We start from the raw sequence: 18,610 nt of genomic DNA, 5'->3' as shown, positions 1-18,610 counted from the left end.
AAGGCACTTGAAAAAATGTTACCACCACAGCTTAATCAATTCTGTACCTATATGTGTCATCTAACATCAAGTTCAACAAAATATGCTTTACACATATTTATCATTTTAAAAACAAAACATGTTTCTGTCTTTGGAGATCACTTGAATATGTTCCAGCGGTGGGAAAAAAAAAAAAGTTTTTTTTTTTTTTTTTTTTTTTACTTGGTATAGCTTATATCATTGACTATGCACCTAGAAGAAATGACTTTACACAGTAAATGCTTGTGTACTAAAGACACCTCCCTTTGCCAAGGCTTTCATCCCTACAGGTTCAAAGGAATATACATTATTTTGTGTTTGCTTGCAATCAAAATCTGATGGTTAGTAGTAATAAAGCAGCACTTATAAACTCCAAGCCTAATTCAAACATCTGCCCCATCTCATAATCTGTAGTCTACTTTGGCTATAAAAAACTCAGATTTATGCATCAAACTTGTTCTGAATACCAAATACACATGAACAATTCCTCAGAGCATACAGAAGCCAAAAAGTCAACAATATAATCAGACAAAATGTGAATTAAGACTATGTGAATACTTTGTATTTTGAAATGAATTATCATGGATATGACGGATTCATTAGAACGTGATTGTGCAAAACAAAACCTAAATTCACACCAATAAGATTTGCCCCATCACATTGGGGAAAGTCAACATGGATATTAAAAGCACATGCTCTTTTTTGGTGTTCAGTCAGCTTTTAAGACTGCCCTTTAACTGTCCTGAGACACTAAGAGTACAGCACACTAGTGTTTACATGTTTAAAAACCTCAGACCTAAGCCTGGTCACATTAGTAACATTTCAGAGAGATTGCAAAGAGATTCACCTACAACATTTTTAGAGTAAATGTGGTCGCACCTGGAGGATGTTTTATGATGCATACAAGTCACATCAGAAAGATCCTATTTACAAGTTGAAATCACACGACTGCCACCACAAAGTCGTAATTACGATGCAGGAAACTACGGATATTCCATACAGAGTTTCTGCGTTCCGGATAGATTGACAGTAAATTTGTTGAAACTTGTTTTCTTTTTCATTTACAATAAAACTATCTATGTTGCATGTGCAAGAGTATTGTACAATTACGATAGACTACGATTCAAATTACAGCACCTTTACACATTAAATAGAAATATTTGTAAAAAGTAAAAAGAAACGTTATGTGCATTCTTTATTTAATCTTTTTATGAGAAAAGTTACTTCACCATCTTTCTCCAACCACAGTGATCTGAACGCATCTGATGTCAGAATTACGATGGATCAACTTGTAAATGCGAATCTCCTGGGAATACCTGAACACTTCATTACAGCACCCAATGTATCGTCTAATGGAGCAAGTAGAGCCCATCCTTGTGCACCTTTGAGCTTTTTAACCGCATAAATAGATGCTCTGTACATAAAACAATGATGTAGAGAACATCAAATTGTTTCCATCTCATACTTACAAACAAATGTATATATTGTGCGATTACACTTGTCCTCCTCTCACCTTTTTTTACAGTAATGTCATGCATTTAGCTTTACGATTCGGTGTTACTATGCTGTGGACCCTCTTGTTCATTAATAGTATGCAAACAGAAGCAGACCGGATGAGGTTGAGATTGGGACACTGGCGATGGTCCACGCTCCACCCTGTTTTCTGGGGACAGAAGTCCCTGATTTTCCTCTCCGTGGGAACGAAGGCCACATTCCTCACAGAAATCCTCCGAGTCCTCCTCGCTCAAAAGCCCCTCGAATTCTTTGGGCTCATGGCTCTCCAAACCTCGTCCACAAACACACACCTCAATCCCAGAGTCCCCCGTGGATCTGCGGTGTCTTCCCAGAATCCTCTCTTTGTCGTCAGGTATTGCCACATTCCTGAGCGGCTCCTTCCTGCATTCGTTCTGCTTCTCCATCCTGGGGGGCTGCTGAGCACTCTGTGCGGATCTGCCCCGCTCAAACTCTTCCTTCTGGTGGTACCCATTAGAGGTGTGGATCTCCTCTGGGCTGGGTCTGGAACAGAGTGTTTCAGATGCAGAGGGGTCTGGAGAGGTCTGTCGGGGCGAGCAGTGTGCATCCTGCCGGTCAGTGGTTAAAGGGCTGGTGCAAGTCGGGGGGCTGGCGTTTAAGGCACTATATGGAGGAGGGGGCGTAGCAGGCCGATGCACTACCTCCTCGTACTCTGGAAGGAGATAGTTGGGTAGGAATCCTGAAAGGAAAAGAATGGTGAGAAAATGTCTAAGAACAGCAGGGAGAATCTGAGGCATTCAAAATCCAGACTTTGTTTTGGTTGAAGAGCTACAGTTGTTTCTATTATAAATGGACACTCTCGTGTTTTGTCCAGACTTGTAGGACTTTCATATGGAAGCCTACTTCTGCTATATAAGAATTAAAAAAATGCTTTGGTAAAATCATAATTATGGCATATTTATTAAATAAAAAGTCAAAATCATGACAAAAAACATGACTTTCAATTTTGATTTAAAAAGCAGGTCAAATTGATGACATGATTAAAGTCAAAGTCATTATTATGACAAGAAAAAATGAGTCTGTCAACTGACTTTTATAATTATCACAGTATATCATAGTTCCGACAATTTATAACTTAGTATCTCAGTCATGACAGTTTCAGTTTTGACATTTCCAAGTCACAATTATAATTTTTATATCATAACATAACTCCTTAATTCCATAATTTGTACATATTACTTAGTATTTTTAACTCATAATAATGACAGCATGTCATAGTTTTGACTTTTTATTCATTTCTACTTTCTGTACTTCAACGTTTGTCAAAGGTTTGATCTTATGTCAGTTTTGACTTAGAATTTCATAATTTCAACATTTGATGTCAATTTCGACTTAATTTTTCTTATGAGTCAGAAATGGGCTTCAACACTTTCTCCCTTATGCAGAAGACAATATTTTAAAGAGTTTTAACTTTTCACCATTCAGATTTTCTGTGAAAAATCAGTGAAACCTGTGAAGTCAAATATCACCTCATCAAGACTATATATAGCACTTTTTTAATATACACTATTTGTATTAGGCTGTGTTAATACACAAAATCCAAAATACCAAAATTAGTTTTTATCAGTTCATTACATCAACAATCAAGAGTGATTCATCAGATTTTGTGAGCTGTCTGATCTCTGGATGATGAAAACTTTATTACAGAATGTTCAGTTTTGTGCTAACAGCTTTAAATCGCGTATTAGGGGAGACCAGGACAATTGTTACATTAAACATATATGTTGTCTGTCTCTCTGTTTTTGGTTAAACATTAACATAAACGACAAAGACTGAATGAAGATTGCATCATGGCTGTGAGGTCAGGTGGCTGTACCAATAAGTATGAAATACAAACTATGTACCATTTTTGTATTTTTAAAATCTGTCTGAAGACTGATAAATACAATTTACTAAGGATCACTCCAGTCTGTTTCATTCAGAAGGATTGCTATATTTATAATAACATAACCCACTTAGTTACAAGGCTTTGATAATGCAACCGTGCAAACCACCAGACCAAAATCCATCTTACAACATCACACGGCTTATGTTCCGACTGAGATTCACACTAGTACAGTAAAAATCTTTCTTAGACCCACCCAAAATCATATAAATGAAAAAAATAACATGAAACCAATATACTGTATCTCTCTCTCTCTCTCTTCTATAGGGCAGGTAATGTTCTGCTAGGTTAACTGTGTACGCTTCAGTTTCAGGTACTGAAAACTATTGTAAACAATCATTTTTATGACACTACCTCAAGATTAACTAATAAAAAGTCATAAAATGATAAAGCAAAATAACTCCATAACAACTGATGTAGTTCTCATCATGTGACGTGATCAGATTAACACTATGTCTGTACTGTACCGTGTCCAGCGTACTGAAATGTGTGTCTATCTAGATTTATTCATTCATCAATTTTAGTGGTTGTCATACAAATATCATTGCGTACTTGTGTTGTTTGCTTTTTTTTTTATCACAGCCAGTTCATGAATGACAAGAAATTTCATAGAGAACAGGAATACTGATATTATTCAATATTAATCATGCAATTACCGGTAGTTGCCTACACAGTCCTAAAGGTTTGATTTCAGTCTGCTTAATGCTGTAAAAGGACTATTGACTATAATGCTATTTTTACTATTATAATTAACTTAATATTAATCAAATTGGTTGCTGGATTGGCGTTTTTGTGTGAAGCATTTGTATAATGGGAATGTCAACATTTGAGTGCCTTGATCCATATATAAGGCGCACTGTCGTTTTTTTGAGAAAATTAAAGGCTTTTAAGTGCGCCTTATAGTGAGGAAAATACGGTAATTATCATAAATGTTTTTTACTGACAGCCCCAATTTCTACAAATCCTTTGATTGATACTCTACACAAGCACTCATAAAATCAACATTATCTAGCAAATGATAGAAATGGGATTTCTTCGGAATGACTTCGGAAAATCATTTTTAGCTATTTTCCAGGGCTGAAGAATGAAGAAATGCCAAATAAATAAATGTAGCAAAAAAATTTAATGAAAAATGAAATAAGAAGGGTGATATTACTGTAGTAGAAGGGCAGTGAGGTGTTGTTGTGAACCTCTCTGTAGGCAATGAGGTTGATCTCATGCTGTCGCTGCTGTTGTTGCAGTCTGTGTTTGGTGCGACGATGATGACAAACGCAACAGCAGCTCAGGATAAGGATGATGGCCCACACCAGCCAAAACCCTGAAGAAAAAAACAAAACAAAGAAATAATACCGCACACAAACCAGCTAAATATTTAAAATATGTCTTTGTACTCTATACTGCTACTTAAAACCTGACTAATTCCTCTTAGACTAAAAGCACAGCTAATGCGCACATGGTCAGACCCTCTGCATACGGATTTGTGCTTCTCCTCATTTTTACTCCACACTTTGCAGAAGGTCAAGCATCTTGAGCTTTTCTCCTCATTTCGGCATATATCTCGTTTAGTTCTTCTGAGCCTCTTAAGGCTTGGTCTCATTTATTCAATCAGCACAATCAGGAAATTCTCCCGATGTCGAAGAAATGTTGATTGAATCATCATTCCTGCATCAAGCAGTCCCTCCCTTTGCCATTCTAGCGTAAATGTGAACGAGCCATTATGAATTCTTATCAAACACTGTAACCCAGTAACAAACACAATGATGTACTTACACCAGAGTTCATAGTAGAAGCTGCAGCACTGGGACTCTCCACAACAGTGTCCCGTCTCACACACATAGCTTTTATTATTCACTCCCTCACACTGAAGAACCTGCTGGAGGGGGAAATAGAAAAAAAGATAAATGGCTTGTGGATATAGCATTTACCTCTAGAACGGCAAATGGGAAACGACTAGTTCACTCTAAAAGTAATATTTGTAGAAAATGTACTCACCCTCAAGCCATTCAAGATGTAGATGAATTTGTTTCTTCATGGAACAGATTTAAAGAAATTTAGCATTATATGACTTGCTCATTGTTGGACCCTCTGCAGTGAATGGGTGCCATCAGAATGAGAGTCCAAAAAACAGCTGATAAAAACATCAGTGATCCACAAGTAAACCTCTCAACTCTCAATTAACATCTTGAGAAGTGAAAAGCTGCGTCTGAGACGTACTGAGACATTTTTAACTGAAACCAATGCTTCCAACTAAAATACAAATTCTGTATAATCCATTGGTGAGCAAGTGATGTAAAGCTAAATCTCTCCAAATCTGTTCCAGTGAAGAAACAAACTCTTTACACATCTTAGATGACCTGAGGGAATGTAAATAATCAGCAAATTTTCATTTTTGGGGTTAACTATTCCCTAAACTAGGGATAAACCTGTTCACACTAAAACACAATGCCATATGCCATATGCAATTTGTGTTCATATCTGTGTAAAATAAAGCAACAAATTTGTCAGGGAAAACCTTGAATCAAACAAACATTTTACCAGAAAAGTGGGTCAGTGACAAAGAATGTCCACAAATGAACACAAATTAAATGAAACCTGATCAGAACATTTTTATACCATTCTCGAAAAATGAAATGTGGAGTCAATTTCAAAACATATTTTCCTTACACCTTAAATACATGGTTTTCAAATATAACAGTTTCAAAATATATTATTCAATATACAATAAAAATAGTTGACAAATATCTTTGCAACGCATGATGTTTACGATCTGAAATAACCTCGTTAGATCTGGACTGGGGATATAAAAGCATCATGCAGGTGAACATAGCACTGGCTTCAAAATCCAAAAAGACTTTTCATGTCAAATCCAAACATAAAAGAACAAAAGCTGCCTGAACATTTCATATTTGATAGAGTCACATTGGCAATGTTGTGCACAGCAAAATCTAACAATTACCTAACCTTTTGAATCGGCTTTCTTTTCCTTTTCTAAAGTAAATGCAGTTAGACATTAAACACACCCAGTTGCAATCAAGAATAAAACGACTACAAAACAAGCAGAAACCTTCAGAAAGGCATGTTTGTTTCATTTCATGAATGAAGTTAATGATGAAATGAGAAAGTAAGGTTATCCAGTTCTCTACCATTCTTGTCTCCTGCTGCAGTATAGACATGATACTCCAGTCCTTCAGCAGCCTTGTGAAAGTCTTTTCAGCCCAACAGTCATGATACACAGGAGAGGAACAGAGGTACTCACAAACACACACACACTTCACTCAAGGGCCAGGGATTGGTCTACGGAAAATTCCATGCAGCAGAGGAGTGTAAGGAGGAATGCATTATAATAAGATGCTCCCTCAATACGGGAGTAGACAGCTCAAAATAACATGAAGAGGTAAAAAAAAAAAAAAAAAAAAAAAGATAGATCCTGTAACATGCCTAAACTTCCTTCGCTTTTTCTTGCACTTCAGTCTGCCTATAAATGTAAGGAAAATAAATGTAAAGTGTTGCTATACAGTAAATAATAAGGATGAACTAAGAAATAAAACAAACATCTATGTTAGTTGAAATAAATGTTCACAGAAACAATAAATGATAAAAAAAACAATTTCATCTAGGTTCCAAGGCAACATTTCTCATTTTTAATTAGTTTAAGTTTATATACTAACATAACTAAAACTTACATAAAAATCAATACAGGCGTTGCCTATTGATTTAGCTGATGTCAATATTGGCTATATTAAATTCCATAGAACTTATGGTGAAACTACTTTCATATATAATTTCGAAATATATTTAACAAGACATTAATAATTATGTAAATATAGTTCACTTTTATTTTTTAAATGAAGCAAATTAGGGTCTTTTGTCACATATTATGTGTTCAATTAGTAATGTCATGTTTTGCCTCTGTATGGAGAATATTGGTTAATGAAGTTCACATTATTTTTGGAAAGCACAATCTTTGATAAACTTTAAAAATCAGCGTGACCATATATTTTACATCGTATAATATAATGATGTATCAGTATGGTCAGTAGCTACATTAGAATTAGTACATTTAAGATGTTAAATTAACTATAAAATATATAGGCACCAAAATGTCTTCCCATAATGCTCGAAACATTGCCAATATATTGTTTTAAAACAGAAACTAGAGTTTCTAGCAACCACAGCTGTCCGTTTTTACCACACAGTTTACACAACATAGCTATTAGCTGTCCACCAGAAACCATGGTCATAGAAGTCCAGACACAGAATTCCAGAAATGTCTCCACTCTGCTGAGCTGGTCAAGTGTAGCCTCATGACCCTGTGCCTCATCCTTGAGAACTTTCTTTTCAAGGACTGTCACAGCACTTTGTGTGTATCATTTATCACCAACCACAAATATCAACAATTAACCAATGCTGACAGAGGCAGGACATTAAGGCTACATCCACAAGAAGCCAGAGCTTTCCCTATCCAATCTTTTTTTCCCCTTGTCTCAAGAAATATTACCATCCACACGAAACCACAAAATTGACACAAAATTTTGTAGTATACATGCCAGACCAGTATGTGGCACACTAAAAATGGAGAAGAAGAATTAGACTATGCGCATAAACCTTGTGCACGGTATACAAACAACATTAAACAACACATTTATTAATTACATTTATCTGTGTTAATAAAAACACAATCATTCAATATTTTTTCATGTTTTGTTGCTGTTACGTGACGTAGTGGTGTCTGACTAGGGGCGGGATGAGGACTGATGACATCATCACTTCAGAAAATATACAGATTCGCGGTCCACACGAGAACGCAGGGGCGGCGTTTTCAAATTTATCCACTCTGGGACCCGGTTTCAAAAAATATCGGGTTCACTTTCCCAAAACGGCAGATCCATGTGGACGAAATGGCTATACGATACAAAACGTATGCATATACAGCTACACGTCACGAAAAATGTTATTCTTGGATGCATCACAATGCGGATGTGGATGATTCTGAATCGATTCACAAATGTCAAAAAAAGTATTTTCTAAATGCTAAATGATAGCGTAATACTGACAGAATGCAAAAGATGGAACTCTGGAAGTGCAGCAATATGAGGGGTATTTAAATCGCTTGTGAATGATCGCTTGCAGTTCACTTTCACGATCACGTACACTTTGTAAAGGGAGCATATCTTACAAGGTCTGATATTTGTCAATGAGCTCAGGATCTGTTGAGCAGCAAATCCTCCAGTATGATCTTGTCAGTTACCTCTCCTTACTTTCGACCTGGAATCAGTCAAATGAAAAAAGAAAATCTGTATAGAAAAAAAGATGCATTGACAATCGTTTTATCATTGCAGCCCTCTGAATCGTAATCGAATCAAAGCGTGAGGTGCCTAGAGATTCCCACTCCTACTGGACATACTGTTTCTGGATATTATTAAGCACACAGTGACCCAAAAAAGTATTTGGACACTTAATCCAAACACAATGAATCACATTCCACTGATTACTAAATATCAATCTGCAAACAAATGATGCAAGACCTTTTTTTAAGAACAAATTCTGCTTTCCCGACTCATTTTTGCAATTACTCTCAACAAAGTGCTGTCAAGGTCATTTAAAGTCTATGTATGAAGTCTCAAGTTCACACAAGTGTCCTAGCAGAGTAACCACACTGACACACTCTTGAAACACAAGCTTTCATAAGGGCTGTTTTGCAGCGATGAACCCTTTTTGGATTCTCAAAATAAATAATTATTAATAAAAATTAATAATCAGATGAACCTTTTCCTCTAAAAAGAACCTTTTGTGCAATGCAAACAGTCCATTGATGTTAAAGGGGTCATATGATGTTGCTAAAAAGAACATTATTTTGTGCATTTGGTGTAATGAAATGTTTATGCAGTTTAAGGTTCAAAAAACACATTATTTTCCACATACTGTACATTATTGTTTCTCCTCTATGCCCTACCTTTCTGAAACGTGTCAATTTTTACAAAGCTCATCGGTTTGAAAAGCTAGGTGTGCTGTGATTGACTAGCTATCCGGTGCGTTGTGATTGGCCGAATGTGTCAAGCATGTGACGGAAAATGTTACACCCCTCACATACTGTTAAATAGGCCGAAAACATTAAAAACCCATTATAAACGAGGCATTTGTTGCATCCAGTGCAGACATAATTACTGATTATAATGACTTATACTGTCTTTTTACACATTGCGTTGCATCATGCCACATAAACATAAAACTATTACTGGATTTATGATTGGAGAAATGACAAACAACAAGCGCAACTCTACACTGCTCAAAACTAGCGTTTGAATCATAAGTGGCAAATCCTTTAAATATAAAAAAACATATTACAGTCTGTGAGTCAGAGCAGGCGGGTTGTGGTCTACTCTTCCAGGTTCAGGAAACAGTCCTCCTTAAATGTGCTGCACACATGATCTGAATATTTGGGTTGAACTGTTCAGTAACAATGTTGTAAATACAACTTAACCACTGATTTCTAGTCATGTCCACTTTTGGAAGGCCAAACAAAGTAGTTTCGCTTTCATAACGAAACACAGCGTCCCACACGGAAGCCGGCTTGAGTGAGCGATGGCGGGTCAGAGAAAGGCACGGCTGGCGGGCTTGTGGCAACCACATGTGACGACCCCGGGCTGAACTACACTTCATCCACTGTGAAAGCCGATCAGGCGATCCACAGCGTGAAGTTGAGCAGATATCGTCCTCTTTTGGAAGACCAGACTATAAGTATTTTCGCTTTCACAATGAAACATACATTATCTTCACAACATGGCAGAGGTGGCAACCACAATACTACAGTGAGAATAAAAGTTATGCCTTCCTTTTTTTTTGCGTGACAATTTGGACTACATTTATGCAAATATTGTGATGTAGACATGTGGGGCGTGTTAGAACAAGCCGTTTTTGGTAGGAGTGGTTGACTCTTAATTTTTATAAAGAATATCTCTTTGGATTTGAGACTTAATTCTTTGCAACTTTACAGATCTTCTTTATGCACCAAGAGATTGTAACACTCCAAAGAGAAAGAAAAAAATGGAAATCGCATCATAAGACTCCATTTAAAGGTTCTTTATGGAACCATGAATGCCAATAAGGATTTATTTTAAGACTGGGCTTCATCACATAACTATATGAACACATATTTTCGTTCTTCCATTCTTCGTACCTAACTTAAGAAATCTGAGATGATTTGAAAGATTTCAGATCTAGTAATCGTGATAACTGATCTCTAGCTAATTTGGTTCTTCAAACAAATTTGCGGATTTGATTAAACTATCTGGATTAAGTTGTATAAAATTAGTAAGATTTTCAAGACCACGATCAGCAATGCAGCGATTGGCTGGTGGCAAGCCAGCAACGTAATGACACCATATCATTAAAAAAAGACACCTGACGAAAAAACTTGACACATTTCTGGAAACGGCCAAGTGAAAAAAAAACGGCATAAATGTAATAATAGATAAATAAAATGTGCACTGTTTTTATTTCATTTTACATGATTCCCAATTTATATTCATGATTTCTAGTATTTGTATATGCTATACATTTTTATTTCAGTGTTGTAATTAGCACTTAATTTAATTTTATTTTTGAAGCAGATTTGTTATGTGACAGCATTATTTAAAGTTTCTTAAGAGTTAAGATCATGTTATCTGCATCTCCTGCGCTCCATGAAGCCACTCCCATAATAGTGTTCAGCGCTCAAATTAATGCATGGCTCAGATTAACTGTATTGCATATGTGTAAGACTCCAATTCAATTATAAAGTAATTATTTCATCACAAATAATTGTTTCAACAAGTAAACATGGCTGTGTCTAGTGTTACAGATGACTACATAACACTACAATATTTTTTCTTTTTTTATTATTATTATTATTATTGTTGTAAATTTCTGTCCCTGGATTGGTAGGGTGCTCGATTTATAAAGTAGCAGTGGCTGGGACAGATTTTAAGTATCTATCAGTTCATTTTACAAAGATGCGATCTAGGCTAATCCTGTTTACATGAAATAAAATACATGAGCTTAAGGACCTGTTGCTATGAGAGCAACTCCAGGATGAGCTTCGAAAAACCAACCAATCCAAGATCATGCCAAATCACCAACAATCAAATCCAGCTAACTGATTTTTTTTTTTTTACATGGTTTTGCCTGAAAAATGTATGAAAGCCTGTTTCCACCAATGAATAAAATTAAAACAAGGTAATTGTGACTTTATCTCGCAATCCTGACTTTTTTTATCAGAACTGTGAGATATAAATTGTAGAGATGCAATGATTTACCGTGAGCCGGTTAAAAATCGATTCAAATATGTGACGATTCAAATTGGTTGAGATGCTAAACAAATCAGGATTCAATTAGGGGTAGGAGTTTATAAGAATGTATGTCTGAGGGGAACTTACTGTCTTTAAGAAAAGTTTAGATGGTATTTTTTTTTTTCATCTTGCCTCTGTATAATACATATTAAAGTTCATAAGTGCAGTGCTCCTTTGTTTACAGCACAAACCAAGGAAACACTTTTATCTTGTTCAGCTCGTCTGCTGTTTCTGTTTCATGCAGATATTTTTTATGAATAGTTTCACAAAACTAAGGTCAAACCATTCTGTTCTTTGCTTCAAATTTAGAAACTATACAATATTAATTTAGATTAAAAACTGTGCATGTAAGCAGCATCTTTGTTTGGATCATTATTAAAATGGAGTGGTTGCCTCTCATTTTAAACGGAAAGAGCACAGACAAAGCCTTATTTTGTTTATATGAAGAGATTTCTTTTATTTGTGTTATTTATTTGATTTGGGGCTTGTTTTGATATTTACATTTACATTTTATTAAAATGTTATTATTTAGCAGATGCTTTTATCCAAAGCGACTAACAAATGAGGACAACAGAATAATAATAAAAGGGCATATTTAATTTATAATTTCTCTTAAATCTAATTTTGGTAAAATAAAAATAGCAAACCAAATCGAATCGTGAAATCAAAATTGTGAATTGAAATTGTGAACATTCCTATACATTTTGAGATTTAAATATTTTGCAATTCTCTAATCTCTTGAGAGATGCATGAAGACCTTAGCAAATTTAACTTATTCTTTGCAGCTGTGGACACTCTGTTCATATCTGGTTTAAGTGCCAGAAAACATTATATTAGAAACTAATTCAAGTTTAATAGGTTATAATGAGAAGCTGCTGAAAACGGCAGATAATGTTGGCCTGTCTAATAATTATACTTGACTAGCTTTCCACAGTCTTAGTGAGAAGTGGAGTATCAGTGACAGCATATGATATGATAATCCTGTACCTGAACTAGCTATGGCCACTAAACAGCAGTTTATAAACTTGGCCACCGGTGTGTTATATTAATCCCAGCTATCATTCTCTTCAGCAATGTCAAATATCTTAATAAATAACACAAGAGATGAATATTAACACAGAGTCACCTAAAACTCAAGAGTCTTTTGGGTAAACATGAGGTTATAATACCTATTTGGAGGGAGGAAACAAATCACAGAGTATTACACAATACTCTCCTCATAACAGCACAATTCAGCAAAACAGCACAATTCTGTTGAAGTAGCAACTGGGGAGTGAGGTTTATCTTCAGGCTATGTGTGGTCATCTGATGGAAAGTACAGACAGTCTGTAGTTAACCTTCTTCAGTATTGTCATTATCTTGTGAGTGATTTACAGGTTTTGTGTCTATGTCTTTATAGCACATTTCAAAATGATTAAACGTCAATAGCCTAACTACAGCAATTCTGTATGCTGACTATTCCTATAGAGTAAAAAAGACTTTTTACATGTACCCAATTTTTTTGTGGAAGCCAACTTTGTTATACCTCTTTATAAACCAGTTTGGAAGCATCTTTAATAATAAATAAGTTTGTGTGTGTGTGTATTGTACTTCTCTCCCGCACAGACCCTGACACATGCCAGCCACTTTTACTTGACTTAGCATTCACTGTATATGCACTGACAAAACCCCAAGACTGAAAGCTAACCCAAACTCTAAAGTGATACCCATTATAAAAAAATAATAATAATAAAAAAAAAAACTTGACAAAACAAAAACAAAACCCCAGAAAGCTCTACTTTAAACAGATATATAGGCCTACAAGACTATCTTAACCTTCTCATGTCCTTTTGGAATGACTCTTCTTTTTCACTAAAAGTGTCCTAGCATTGTATATTTCTTATTGAACTTCACTTACATCCAATAAATTAAATTAAACTACAATTTGGACCTCAGAACCAGTAGAAAAATAAATAAATACAAGTATGACGCAAGCTTAAGTTTTCTGTAATAGAAAGCACAGATAAAAACCTACATTGTACTAACTGATTGTTAATCAGGAAGGGGAAAAAAACACTAAACACACTTTATTGATGAATTCACTTCTTTGAACTACAGAAAGAGAGATTAACATGGTCTTCACCAGTGATAACAAAATCCATAGAAAAAAATCCAAGGAGAAACACATCATACATTCTTGTACAGACGTAGACTATTTACGTCTGTAGATTAATGACGGTTTCAACTTCATCAAGTTATATTTAACTTAAACTGTTATTTTGCACACACACCGATTCATTTCTATTCACAACAAACTTCTGGTAATTTATTCTAGTTTAAATTTAGCCCATTAATCTAGAAATGTGTGACTGTTTAATTGTTAGCAACTGCTAACACTGTAGACTTTTGTTTACAGAACTTGGCCCAGATTTAGGTTGATGATACACTAGGCAACTTTTTTGTGCAATGTTTCTGGGCAACTTTAGGAAATGTCTTAAAACCAATGTATGTGTCTATCTAGACAGCATTTTGGGCATCTTGTAACGTACCAAAATGCTGTCAAGTAAGCAACCAACTACGATTTGAGACACAGTGCCACACTTCCGTGATCTGACGCAAGACTATTGGTTAGCACGCAAGACTTGTAACAAACAGATGTATCACATTGCAAAAGAAATAAAACGAAAGTTGACCGCTGTTTAGTTAACATGCGCTACAAACTGGGGATATAAAGATGCACAATGTTAAATCGGCGAATCAACAAGTGGCAGAGCCCGCAGCGTGCATTTAAAGCCCAACAGTGTAAATAATGTTTGACACAAACAACCGGCTGAAGACATTTGAACAAGACTTTTCTCACCTCATACACGGTGGCCTCGGTGGGGTTAGCAGATCCAGCGATATATAAAAATGAGCCCATTTTAAACAGGCTAATAGGACATTACAATGTCTCAGTGTTGACTTTGGTCACAGCGCACAAGTTTTGTAAATACACGTATTGTTCGTTAATCGTACAAACGTGTAAAAGGCTCTCGCTCATGCGCCGCCCGTCTTCTGCTGTTATTGGGACATGAGGGGAGGCACAGCAGTGGAACAGCAGCAAGAGCTCCGTGCCACTGGTTGCCGCCAACTATTACACAAGCGACTCCCCACGATCTGTAGTTCAGGCTCAGTTGGGTGTGGCGCAGTCACATCATACGCCATGTGCGCAACGTGTGATGGGACAAATTGTGCTTCGATCCGCCCACCGAGTTAGCGTTCAGAGTATCGGTGGGGATTTGAATCAACTCAGTGACTCGACTCATTTGAATCAGTTTACGAAAAAGAAACATTTACTGAGAAGCTCATGGGGGCGACAAGGTGTTTGGTTTGTTTATATATTTTTATTTGCTACGGACCACAAAACCAGTAAAAAAAAAATATAGAAAACTAGATTTATACATCACCATAAATCTGAATAAATAAGCTTTCCACAGTATGTTTGTCATGATAGGACAATATTTGGAAATATTTGAAAATCAGGGGCCTGTTGCACAAAACTAGGATAAGGGATTAAGCCAGGATATCTTGGTGATCCTGGCTCAATTGATCCGAAATCCGGTTGCACTAAAGCTGGATAGGGGGCAGGAGGATATGTTATGGTATAAATTACCATGGAGATTTATTCTGTGGAGCTAGCCTGCTCCAGACCAGGCTAACTTCCAGGATCTATTTAATCTCATCCCTAATGTCAGTCAGCAGTCACCACAAATGGAAACCAATAGTTATTTCACTGCTCACTATACATTGTTATCACATATAACTAGACCCACTGTCATTATTTAAACGTTTGTGATCATTAATTTCAATCATTTTGGATAATGATTTTTAGATGATGCTGCTATCATTAGATAATTTACAGTTTCCCATAGACTATAAGGCTATATATAAAATGATAGAATATTAGGGCCACAGAGGGGAAAAAAAAAGACGAGTCATAATATTGTAACCAGTTGTTTTAAAGGAGGACAGTTGTTAAAATGACAGATGTGGGGCATTTCGTGAAATTGTACTTCAGTATGGTTTCATAAACAAAGACATGCTGATGTGCCAGAATATTAAGTATCACATTGTCATAAGTATCAAAACTGTAAAAAGAATATGTAGCTTTTCTGCAGAAAGAACCAGTCTCATAAATTTATGACTATCCTTTTTCCTCAGTGTGGCCCTAGTACTCGGTCATATAAACAAATACACATTCCATATGAATATAACACAATGTGTAACATTATGTTCCTTTATTGAACAAGGACAAAAAGCAGGTAAACCATCAGCTCCTTTCGAAACTGAAGTCACAGTGACTCTACAAGATGGAAAGCACAGAATCAAAGCAGATTATACAAAATGATACATACACATTCAAAGGTCTGTATATAACACACCCTGCATGTCTGCACACTAAAATAAATGCAGGACAAATCCATACACAATCAACTGAACAGACAAATGAATGGATGCAGTAGCCTCCCTGCAGCCTTGTATTACACACAGTATACCGCACAAACATCATAAGAGGCCAAATTCATAAAAAAACGAACCCAAAAAAAACCAAATTACTCTGCCACCGCAGGACATATTTAACCAAAATTGAAAGCACACATACTAACTAAAATAATTCAACACATATTGGTCCCTCAGCAGCCGACCACTGTCGTCATCAGGGAAGACTGCCGAATTGTCCCAGTCCATGGCTGGTGGCACTCTGGGGGCCCTCTCCTTCCTCAGGCAGGCCACATTATGGAGGACAGCACAAGCCACAGTAATATCACATGCCCTAACAGGGCTGACCCTTAATTTGTGAAGGCAGTGAAAGCGTGCCTTCAGGAGGCCAAAGGTCATTTCAACTCTGGCCCTGGCATGGGCATGGTTGAAGGCCTGCTGTGCTTCCTGGGGGTCTGTGAAAGGTGTCAGGAGAAAAGGCTGGCAGCCATACCCCCTGTCTCCCAGCAACACACCAGAGAATTCACCTGTCAACACAATCTCATCATTACTACCTCATAAACACAGTGACATTCTTGACACAGCCATGATGGTTATAAATAGGGGTTGTGTGGCTTACCTTGTGATAGGCACTGATAGATTTCAGAGGCCCGAAAGATTCTGGAGTCATGGACTGAGCCAGGCCATTTTGCCACAACATTGCTGATCACACAGTCAGCATTGCAGACCATCTGAAATCATAAGATGAGGAATATTACACCAATCAATGCACATCACTGGCAATGCAGAGTGTTCGTCAATGGACAATATCAAAAAGTTATGTTCACCTGAACATTAATGCTGTGAAAGGATTTCCTATTCACAAAATCGGCCTCATGGGCACCTGAGGGGGCTTTTATCCTTATGTGTGTGCAGTCCACTGCACCAATGACATTGGGGAAACCTGTCACACAAAGTAATGAGTATCCTACTAGGTGTTAACAGTTGTCCTGTAATTTGTAGATCCTCTTACCTGCAATCCAATAGAACTCCTCTTCGATGTTACAGAGTCTTCTGTGGCCAGGGAAGGAGCTGAAGACATCTGCTAATGCTTTGATAGCCAGACACACACTCCTTATTGTGCGGCAAATTGTGGCCTTGTTCAGCTGTTCTGCATCCCCCACTGAGTACAGGAAGGCTCCACTAGCAAAAAAGCGCAAGGCCACACAAACCATTTGCTCCACACTCAGTGCATGGCTCCGTGCAGTGCGGTGCTTAATCCTGGGACCCAGTAGTCTGCATAGATACCTGATGCCATCTGCAGAAAACCTGTATCTTTCATATAGATGGTCATCAGGGAAGGCCAGTGGGTCCAACCGGTCCCTGAAGACCCTTTCTCGCCTGAAGGCTCTCCTCAGCACAAGTGCTTCTTCATCCACCACATCTCGCAAGAATGGGCATGCCATTGTCAGAGCAGAAAGGAACACACAATTTTGGGCCTTCATATAGGCTAGTGGCCACACCTGGTGCTGGGGGGGTGGGCAAAAGAGGCCGGTGCCTTATAACCATGACTTGGTTGTACTGATTGCTGGGAAAATAAAAAAAAACCTTAGAAAGATGCCACCGTCCTGCGTGCTCACAATAAGAGCTCATATGTCATGGCTCACTTGACTTTACGAGAATACACCTAATTTTTATTTTGAGCTGTGTCATCTTCTTGGAGCTGGGGGAGGAAAGAAAAATAATGATTAATACATTTGTGTTACAGTTAGCATACGGTGTACATTGAAGGCATATCTCACCTCCCTCTCCTAATGGTCCTCTTTTTCATTTCGGACTCCAGTGCAAGATTTTCCATCTTTTTCTTCTTGTACTGAATGTCTATGTCTGCCAGTTCTATTTGGCGCCGTAGGTGGTTGCCATACAACTTTCTGATAGCTTGTGAGCTCTGTGAACACAATACAATTAGCGCAGCTGGAATTTGGCAGGATGTGGTGTCCTTTTATTAATATGCACTATGTTGCCAGGCTGGTTTTCCCACTGTATAGCATCTGGGTCCTGTAAAAGAAATTAGATGTTTTGATTTTGATGAGGACTCCTCACCATTGTAGAGTAAATAGTACTTTCACAGTCTTAACATGATACCTCATGCCTTCTGGAATCCAGAGAGATGGTCTCCTCATCATCGTCTCCATCATGTGCTGTTGCTGCTGCACTGGGGCTTTCACCCGATCACATTTAATCGGATTCATATTGAAGCTAGTAGACAAGACATGTCAGGCCTACAGTATGCCTTTGATGGAGTACTCACTGGATCAGCATCGTCTGGTGCTTGTGCTGGTGGATCTAACAGGAACACAGTGCTGCCAGGCACTGCAAGGCAATAGGTAAACCAAAGTCAGACAGTCCA

At 37.2% G+C, this 18,610-nt stretch overlaps 1 protein-coding gene and 1 long non-coding RNA gene across 4 annotated transcripts; both read right to left on the bottom strand.

The window, feature by feature from the left end:
* Window positions 1-176: 176 nt before the first annotated feature.
* On the bottom strand, window positions 177-14,970 carry wbp1lb (WW domain binding protein 1-like b). 3 transcript variants are annotated; one of them, XM_059554202.1, is made up of 4 exons: window positions 14,603-14,970; window positions 5,207-5,306; window positions 4,593-4,754; window positions 177-2,230 (listed from the first exon to the last, which is right to left on the bottom strand). In XM_059554202.1, the coding sequence occupies exons 1-4, from the start codon at window positions 14,660-14,662 to the stop codon at window positions 1,563-1,565; spliced, it is 990 nt and encodes a 329-aa protein (XP_059410185.1). In that variant the 5' UTR covers window positions 14,663-14,970; the 3' UTR covers window positions 177-1,562. The 3 variants fall into 3 exon arrangements, with proteins under 3 accessions (XP_059410185.1, XP_059410184.1, XP_059410187.1); XM_059554201.1 differs by having other exon boundaries at window positions 5,207-5,309; window positions 14,603-14,969; XM_059554204.1 differs by lacking the exon at window positions 14,603-14,970 and adding an exon at window positions 6,580-6,624 and having other exon boundaries at window positions 5,207-5,309.
* Window positions 14,971-16,464: 1,494 nt separating this feature from the next.
* Window positions 16,465-17,197, bottom strand: LOC132143722 (uncharacterized). The gene is made up of 3 exons (XR_009434270.1): window positions 17,049-17,197; window positions 16,841-16,952; window positions 16,465-16,748 (listed from the first exon to the last, which is right to left on the bottom strand). It is a non-coding gene; the product is annotated as an uncharacterized LOC132143722 (long non-coding RNA).
* Window positions 17,198-18,610: the final 1,413 nt, after the last annotated feature.

The sequence above is a fragment of the Carassius carassius genome, chromosome 7, assembly GCF_963082965.1.
Source record: "Carassius carassius chromosome 7, fCarCar2.1, whole genome shotgun sequence".
Taxonomy (NCBI): Eukaryota; Metazoa; Chordata; class Actinopteri; order Cypriniformes; family Cyprinidae; genus Carassius; species Carassius carassius.
The sequence above is the reverse complement of the archived record's forward strand: the minus strand, read 5'-3'. Positions and strand labels throughout refer to the sequence as shown.

Coding starts and splice junctions, on each gene's coding strand:
- wbp1lb (XM_059554201.1), bottom strand. CDS start 14,662: ATGGGCTCATTTTTATATATCGCTGGATCTGCTAACCCCACCGAGGCC. Junction 4,755..5,206: donor CTTCTACTATGAACTCTGGT/GTAAGTACATCA, acceptor TTTTTTCTTCAG/GGTTTTGGCTGGTGTGGGCC. Junction 2,231..4,592: donor CTCACTGCCCTTCTACTACA/GTAATATCACCC, acceptor TTTTCCTTTCAG/GATTCCTACCCAACTATCTC.